We start from the raw sequence: 8,970 nt of genomic DNA on the forward strand, positions 1-8,970 counted from the left end.
CACCATTATTTATTATTATTATGTCTCACCCTTTTATAACTTCTCTCTAAAATCATTACTAGGTATATATTTTTCATCTTTGAATCTTTTCTTCTGACTTATGGGAGCTTTCTTAAGACCATCTGCATCAGTGATTCAGTTGTCTGCAGGATCTAACCTTCAGGTTAGTTGGATTTTTAAAATTTGATAAGCATGTTTTTCATCCAAAAAAATGATCTCAGGAAAAAGATATGCAATAATCTCTCAAGTTTTCTCTTCTTTAAGAGAATAAGTTTTCCTCAGGGATTCATATGCTTTGATTCTTTAGACCAATTGCCTTCGTGTCAACTACTGAATCATTCCATAGACCAGATAATGTTTCTGCTTCCTTATTTTTCACCAAGGATAGGGGAAGGGGAAGTGAGAATGTCCAGATGGCTGGAGATTGAGTGAATTCTTTTTCTTTTTTTGTAATTTTTGAATTTTATCTTTTTATACAAAGTGTTCTTACTACTTATCCATTTTAAACATATTAGTGTATATATGTCAATCCCAATCTCCCAATTCATCTCATCACCACCCCGACCCCTCTGTGGCTTTCCCCCCCTTGGTGTGCATACGTTTGTGCTCTACATCTGTGTCTCAATTTCTGCCCTGCAAACCAGTTCATGTGTACCATTTTTCTAGGTTCCACATATATGCAATAATATACGATATTTGTTTTTCTTTTTCTGACTTACTTCACTCTGTATGACAGTCTCTAGATTCATCCAGGTCTCTACAAATGACCCAAATTCGTTCCTTTTTATGGCTGAGTAATATTCCATTGTATATATGTACCACATCTTCTTTATCCACTCGTCTGTTGATGGCCATTTAGGTTGCTTCCATGACCTGGCTATTGTAAATAGTGCTGCAATGAACGTTGGGGTGCATGTGTCTTTTAGAATTATGGTTTTCTCTGGGTATATGCCCAGTAGTAGGATTGCTGGGTCATATGGTAATTCTATTTTTAGTTTTTTATGGAACATCCATACAGTTCTCCATAGTGGCTGTATCAATTTACATTCCCACCAACAGTGCAAGAGGGTTCCCTTTTCTCCACACCCTCTGCAGCATCTGTTGTTTGCAGATTTTCTGATGATGCCTATTGTAACTGGTGTGAGGTGATACCTCATTGTAGTTTTGATTTGCATTTCTCTAAAAATTAGTGATGTTGAGCAGCTTTTTATGTGCTTCTTGGTCATCTGTATGTCTTCTTTGGAGAAATGTCTATTTAGGTCTTCTGCCCATTTTTTGATTGGATTGTTTATTTTTTTAATATTGAACTGCAGGAGATGTTTATATATTTGGGAGGTTAATCCTTTGTCCATTGATTCGTTTGCAAATATTTTCTCCCATTCTGAGGGTTGTCTTTTCATCTTGTTTGTAGTTTCCTTAAGCTTCCTTAGGACCCATTTATTTATTTTTGTTTTTATTTCCATTACTCTAGGAGGTGGATCAAAAAAGATCTTGCTGTGATTTATGTCAAAGTGTGTTTTTCCTCTAAGAGTTTTATAGTGTCCGGTCTTACATTTAGGTCTCTAATCCATTTTGAGTTTATTTCTGTGTATGGTGTTAGGTAGTGTTCTAATTTCATTCTTTTACATGTAGCTGTCCAGTTTTCCCAGCACGACTTATTGAAGAGACTGTCTTTTCTCCACTGTATATCCTTTTCTCCATTGTATATCCTCCTTTGTCACAGATTAGTTGACCATAGGTGCGTGGGTTTATCTCTGGGCTTTCTATCCTGTTCCATTGACCTATATTTCTATTTTTGTGCCAGTACCATATTGTCTTGATTACTGTAGCTTTACTGGCTGTTGTATATCTACTATACTACTGTAGATTACTGTAGTATAGTCTGAAGTCAGGGAGTCTGATTCCTCCAGCTCTGTTTTTATCCTTCAAGACTGCTTTGGCTATTTGGGGTCTTTTGTGTCTCCATACAAATTTTAAGATTTTTTGTTCTAGTTCTGTAAAAAATGCCATTGGTAATTTGATAGGGATTGCACTGAATCTGTAGATTGCTTTAGGTAGTATAGTCATTTTCACAATATTGATTCTTCCAATCCAAGAACATGGTATATCTCTCCGTCTGTTTGTATCATCTTTAATTTCATTCAGCAGTGTCTTATAGTTTTCTGCATACAGGTCTTTTGTCTCCCTAGGTAGGTTTATTCCTAGATATTTTATTCTTTTTGTTGCAGTGGTAAATGTGAGTGTTTCCTTAATTTCTCTTTCAGATTTTTCATCATTAGTGTATAGGAATACAAGAGATATCTGTGCATTAATTTTGCATCCTGCAACTTTACCAAATTCATTGATTAGCTCTAGTAGTTTTCTGGTGGCATCTTTAGGATTCTCTATGTATAGCATCGTATCATCTGCAAACAGTGACAGTTTTACTTCTTCTTTTCCAATTTGTATTCCTTTTATTTCTTTTTCTTCTCTGACTGCCGTGGCTAGGACTTCCAAAACTAAGTTGAATAATAGTGGTTAGAGTGGACATCCTTGTCTTTTTCCTTATCTTAGAGGAAATGCTTTCAGTTTTTCGCCATTGAGAACAATGTTTGCTGTGGGTTTGTCATATATGGCCTTTATTATGTTGAGATAGGTTCCCTCTATGCCCACTTTCTGGAGAGTTTTTATCATAAATGGGTGTTGAATTTTGTCAAAAGCTTTTTCTGCATCTATTGAGATGATCATATGGTTTTTATTCTTCAATTTGTTAATATGGTGTATCACACTGATTGATTTTCGTATTTTGAAGAATCCTTGCATCCCTGAGATAAATGTCATTGATCATGGTGTATGATTCTTTTAATGTGTTGTTGGATTCCGTTTGCTAGTATTTTGTTGAGGAGTTTTGCATCTATGTTCCTCAGTGATATTGGCCTGTAGTTTTTTTCTTTGTGACATCTTTGTCTGGTTTTGGTATCAGGGTGATGGTGGCCTCATAGAATGAGTTTGGGAGTGTTCCTCCCTCTGCTATATTTTGGAAGAGTTTGAGAAGGATAGGTGTTAGCTCTTCCCCAAATGTTTGATAGAATTCTCCTGTGAAGCCATCTGGTCCTGGGCTTTTGTTTGATGGAAGATTTTTAATTGCAGTCTCAATTTCAGCACTTGTGATTGGTCTGTTTATATTTTGCATTTCTTCCTGGTTCAGTCTAGGAAGGTTGTGCTTTTCTAAGAATTTGTCCATTTCTTCCAGGTTGTCCATTTTATTGGCATAGAGTTACTTGTAGTAATCTCTCATGATTCTTTGTATTTCTGCAGTGTCAGCTGTTACTTCTCCTTTTTCATTTGTAATTCTATTGATTTGGGTCTTCTCCCTTTTTGCCTTGATGAGTCTGGCTAAAGGTTTATCAATTGTGTTTATCTTCTCAAAGAACCAGCTTTTAGTTTTATTGATCTTTGCTTTTGTTTTCTTTGTTTCTATTTCATTTATTTCTGCTCTGATCTTTGTAATTTCTTTCCTTCTGCTAACTTTGGGTTTTGTTTGTTCTTCCTTCTCTAGTTCCTTTAGGTGTAGGTTAGATCGTTTATTTGAGATTTTTCTTGTTTTTTGAGGTAGGCTTGGATTGCTATAAACTTCCCTCTTAGAACTTCTTTTGCTGCATCCCATAGGTTTTGGGTCTTTGTGTTTTCATTGTCCTTTGTCTCTAGGTATTTTTTTGATTTCCTCTTTGATTTCTTCAGTGATCTCTTGGTTATTTGTTAACGTATTGTTTAGCCTCCATGTGTTTGTGTTTTTTATGTGTTTTTCCCTGTAATTGGTATCTAATCTCATAGCGTTGTGGTCAGAAAAGATGCTTGATATGATTTCAGTTTTCTTAAATTTACTGAGTCTTGATTTGTGACCCAAGATGTGATCTATCCTGGAGAATGTTCCACACGCACTTGAGAAGAAAGTGTAATCTGCTGTTTTCGGATGGATGTCCTATAAATATCAATTAAGTCTATTTAATTAAATCTATTTAATTAGTCTATTGTGTCATTTAAAGCTTGTGTTTCCTTATTAATTTTCTGTCTGGATGATCTGTCATTGGTGTAAGTGAGGTGTTAAAGTCTCCCACTATTATTGTGCTACTGTCGATTTCCTCTTTTATAGCTGTTAGAAGTTGCCTATGTATTGAGGTGCTCCTATGTTGGTTGCATATATATTTATAATAATATAAATACAGGTTTATCCTGTATAGGACTCTCTGCGCTTCCTGGACTTGGGTGACTATTTCCTTTCCCATGTTAGGGAAGTTTTTGACTATACTCTCTTCAAATATTTTCTCGGGTCCTTTCTCTCTCTCTTCTCCTTCTGGGACCCCTATAATGCGAATATTGTTGCGTTTAATGTTGTCCCAGAGGTCTCTTAGGTGTCTTCATTTCTTTTAATTCTTTTTTCTTTATTCTGTTCAGCAGCAGTGAATTCCACCATTCTGTCTTCTAGGTCATTTATCCGTTCTTCTGCCTCAGTTATTCTTCTATTGATTACTTCCAGTGTAGTTTCATTTCAGTTATTGTATTGTTCATCTCTGTTTGTTTGTTCTTTAATTCTTCTAGGTTTTAGTTAAACATTTCTTGCACCTTCTCGATCTTTGCCTCCATTCTTTTTCTGAGGTCCTGGATCATCTTCACTATCATTATTCTGAATTCTTTTTCTGGAAGGTTGCCTATCTCCACTTCATTTAGTTGTTTTTTTCTTGTTTCTTCATCTGGTACATAGCCCTCTGCCTTTTCATCTTGTCTGTCTTTCTGTGAGTGTGGTTTTTGTTCCACAGGCTGTAGGATTATAGTTCTTCTTGCTTCTGCTGTCTGCCCTCTGGTGGATGAGGCTAGCTAAGAGGCTTGAGCAAGTTTCCTGATGGGAGGGACTGGTGGTGGGTAGAGCTGGGTGTTGCTCTGGTGGGTAGAGCTCAGTAAAACTTTAATCTGCTTGACTGCTGATGGGTGGGGCCGGGTTCCCTCCCTGTTGATTGTTTGGCCTGAGGTGACCCAACACTGGAGCCTACCTGGGCTCTTTGGTGGGGTTAATGGCAGACTCTGGGAGGGCTCACACCAAGGAGTACTTCCCAGAACTTTTGCTGCCAGTGTCCTTGTCCTCACGGTGAGACACAGCCACCACACGCCTCTGCAGGAGACCCTCCAGCACTAGCAGGTATGTCTGGTTCAGTCTCCTATGGGGACACTGCTCCTTCCCCTGGGTCCCAATGCGCACACTACTTTGTTTGTGCCCTCCAAGAGTGGAGTCTTTGTTTCCCCCAGTCCTGTCGAAGTCCTGTAATCAAATCCCACTAGCATTCAAAGTCTGATTTTAGGCATTCCTCCTCCCTTTGCCAGACCCCCAGGTTCGGAAGCCTGACGTGGGGCTCAGAACCTTCACTCCAGTGTGTGGACTTCTGTGGCATAAGTGTTCTCCAGTTTGTGAGTCACCCACTCACCAGTTACAGGATTTGATTTTATTGTGGTCGTGCCTCTCCTACCGTCTCACTGTTGCTTCTCCTTTACCTTTGGTTGTGGGGTATCTTTTTTGGTGAGTTCCGGTGTCTTCCTGTTGATGATTGTTCAGCAGTTAGTTGTGATTCTGGTGCTCTCGCAAGAGGGAGTGAGAGCACGTCCTTCTATTCTGCCATCTTGAACCAATCTGTGTGTGAATTCTTGTTCCAATTCACTTGCAGGCTATTTCTGCACTTAAGATGTATCTGCTTCCACGTGCTCTGCTTTACAGGAATTCTTTGAGCTTTCATGACTGTGAATAGCACCTTCCCTAATTTCTAGCACAAGCACAAAACCCGTGCCCCATTTTAACAATTAAATGCCCCATTTTAACAATTTGGGGGTGGGTTCAAGTGAAACTGGCAGAGCTGGCAGAAAGGTAGGGAGAGGAGAGTCAGAACTTTTAAGTGCAGAGAGAGGCTTAGATTATTGTGTTGAGCCAAAAATCTACTACGCAGATACCAATCAAAATTCTGGTGGTCAACAGGAGTATATTGTGAGCTCCATTTTCAAACAGGAATGGAAACTTCAGTTCTTGTCCTTCCTTTAGCATGTTTGTGCATAAATAGTATTGTATATATGGAAGTCTTTCTGCTTTACTTATTCTGTCTTCACCTCACTGTTCTTGTTTTGATTTACAGAAGGATGTAGACAAGGAGTTCTATTTGTTTCCTACAGTGTTTGATGAGAATGAGAGTTTACTCCTGGATGATAATATTAGAATGTTTACAACAGCACCTGATCAGGTGGATAAGGAAAATGAAGACTTTCAGGAATCTAATAAGATGCACTGTAAGTACTGTATCATCCACCAATATCAAGTTATTTCAGTGCTGCACATGTAATGCTTTTTTTTTTTTTTTTTTTTTTTTGCTGTATGCGGGCCTCTCACTGTTGTGGCCTCTCCCGTTGCGGAGCACAGGCTCCGGACACGCAGGCTCAGCGGCCATGGCTCACGGGCCCAGCTGCTCCGCGGCATGTGGGATCTTCCCAGACTGGGGCACGAACCCGTGTCCCCTGCATCGGCAGGCGGACTCTCAACCACTGCGCCACCAGGGAAGCCCTGTAATGCTTTTAATTAAACCAAAATACTAATAGCTTTGCCCATTGATTAATTTTCAATAAATGATTAAATACCATAGTGCTCTAAGGGTAATACTGTTGATTATTTAACATGTAAGTCAATTGAATCTTCGTTTCACTTAATTCAAAATAATAAAACATATAATATATGCCAATTAGATGCATGGTCCTTAAAATGTTGTCCCTGGGTCAGCCACCTCAGCATCACCCAGGTACTTGTTAGGAATGCAAGTTCTTGGGCTCCATCCCTGACCTACTGAATCAGAAACTTTGGGTGTGGGGCTAGAAATCTGTTTAACATATCCTCCAGGTTGTTCTGATATATGCTTAAATTTGAGAGCAATTGGATTAGATGCTTTTCTCATCTATGGCTTAATAATGGCAGGCTCCTTTTATGATCTCTGCTGTCAAGAACTTCAGTGATTCTCATCCTTGACTATATGTAAGAATCCCCTAGGAATTTTAACAAACTATTAAAACTATTTTTTAAATCCTCAGGACAACTTCCAGAGACTTTTAATTAATTGAAACAGCATCAGATTAACTTCTAGTGTAATTCTAAAATACAGTTAGAGGGACTTCCCTGGCGGTCCAGTGGTTAAGACTCCATGCTTCCACTGCAGAGGGCACAGGTTCAATCCCTGGCAGGGGAACTAAGATCTCACATGCCGAGGACGTTGCCAAAAATAAATAAACAAATGGTTGACTTATATGGTATGTGAATTGTATTTCAATAAAGCTGTTAAGAAATAAAATTTAAAAAATAAATAAATAAAATACAGTTAGAGTTTAGAGATAGCAAGCTGATTGATCATAATGTCCACGCCACTAATGGACAACATATGAAAATCACTATAACTAGAAGGAAAAAAAGTAAAGTTGTATTACAAACTGATGTTTTTTAAATTGGATTGATAATAGTTACACCACCCACAATCTTTAAAATACTTCTTTTGATTTTGGAGGAGTCAAGAATATTATCTATTAAAAATAGCAGTGAGGGACTTCCCTGGTGGTGCAGTGGTTAAGAATCTGACTGCCGATGCAGGGGACACAGGTTCGAGGCCTGGTCCGGGAGAATCCCACATGCCACAGAGCAGCTAAGCCCGTGTGCCACAACTACTGAGCCTGTGCTCTAGAGCCCGTGAGCCACAACTACTGAGCCCGCGTGCCACAACTACTGAAGCCTGCACGCCTACAGCCCATGCTCCACAACAAGAGAAGCCACTGCAATGAGAAGCCCGCGCACTGCAACAAAGAGTAGCCCCCGCTCGTTGCAACTAAAGCCCATGCGCAGCAACGAAGACCCAACACAACCAAAAATAAATAAATAAATAAATAAATAAATAAAAGGATCTATCAGACTGGATGGTAGAGTTATAAAATAAAAAAAGAGCGGTGAGAGGAAACTTCCTGCATATACTCTTCCCTGTTATTCAAGATGAATCAGAGAATTTTCCATCTAGAGCAACAAACACATTCCCAGCCTACAGTGCCCTGGAAGAGCTGTTATTATCCACCCATTTTGGTGCTCACAAATACGGCCCTTGAGAGAACTGAGAAGTGACTCGCTGGGAAGAACAGTGAGATTCCCAGGGCCCAGAACTTCAAGAACCCTGCATTCAGCTCTACGTCTTTCAGCCCAGGCCTGCCTGGAAGTGCTGGGTACAGCAAGGAGTTGCAGAGACACTCCTGAGACATAAAGGGGTGGGCAGGCCTGAATGGGTCTTTTAAAAATTAAATAAACCCAGTTGGCTCTGGAAAGTCTGGGAGGTTGTCATGAAGTAGGACGTAAGATTAAACCACTTTCAAAATATCATTTCCCAACCTTTACAGCCATGAATGGATTCATGTACGGGAATCAGCCTGGTCTCAACATGTGCCAAGGAGACTCAGTTGTGTGGTATTTATTCAGTGCTGGAAATGAGGTTGATGTACACGGGATATACTTTTCAGGAAACACTTATCTGTCAAGAGGAGAAAGGAGAGACACAGCAAACCTCTTCCCTCAAACAAGTCTGAGGCTCTTCATGCAGCCTGACACGGAAGGTATATTCCTTTAAAGTCAAGACAAGTTTCTGTTGGATCGATTCGTGTGGTTTCAGTTTAAAATTCAGTGTTGGAGGATAAGCTCATCCCTTCCCCAAGCCTCCCAACTACTCTTCCTTCCCTTGGAAGATATGTCTGGGCTATTGTCAGCTAAGTATATGCCAGAGAGGTCCATATCCTGTTTGTTGGGGGGAGGGAAGGGAGTGACAAAAGTGTACTGAGGTTTCTCCCATTTCAACCTAGTCAAATCCTCAAGATGGTCTCCTTTTCAATTATGGGCCTTTAAAGATAGCTGGCAAATCAGACTAGAAAGGGAATGACTCCCAC

General features: G+C 39.6%; 2 protein-coding genes across 10 annotated transcripts in view; one reads left to right on the plus strand and one right to left on the minus strand.

Annotated features, from left to right (window-relative positions):
• CP (ceruloplasmin) overlaps nt 1-8,970 on the plus strand; it is a 66,828-nt gene that overhangs the window by 31,157 nt on the left and 26,701 nt on the right. For all 7 annotated transcript variants that reach the window (XR_012331319.1, XR_012331317.1, XR_012331316.1 and 4 more), the window contains exons 10-11: nt 6,153-6,303; nt 8,431-8,643. Coding sequence is in view for 3 of the 7 variants with exons in the window: in XM_019934328.3 (XP_019789887.2) it covers nt 6,153-6,303; nt 8,431-8,643 (364 nt within the window). In the remaining 4 variants the exon portion in view is untranslated. The remainder of the gene's footprint in view (nt 1-6,152; nt 6,304-8,430; nt 8,644-8,970) is intronic.
• The window catches only part of HPS3 (HPS3 biogenesis of lysosomal organelles complex 2 subunit 1), an 87,920-nt gene that overhangs the window by 18,254 nt on the left and 60,696 nt on the right, over nt 1-8,970 (minus strand). The gene's annotated exons all lie outside the window — the stretch shown is intronic.

This window comes from Tursiops truncatus, chromosome 4 (genome assembly GCF_011762595.2).
Source record: "Tursiops truncatus isolate mTurTru1 chromosome 4, mTurTru1.mat.Y, whole genome shotgun sequence".
In the NCBI taxonomy this organism is placed as follows: Eukaryota; Metazoa; Chordata; class Mammalia; order Artiodactyla; family Delphinidae; genus Tursiops; species Tursiops truncatus.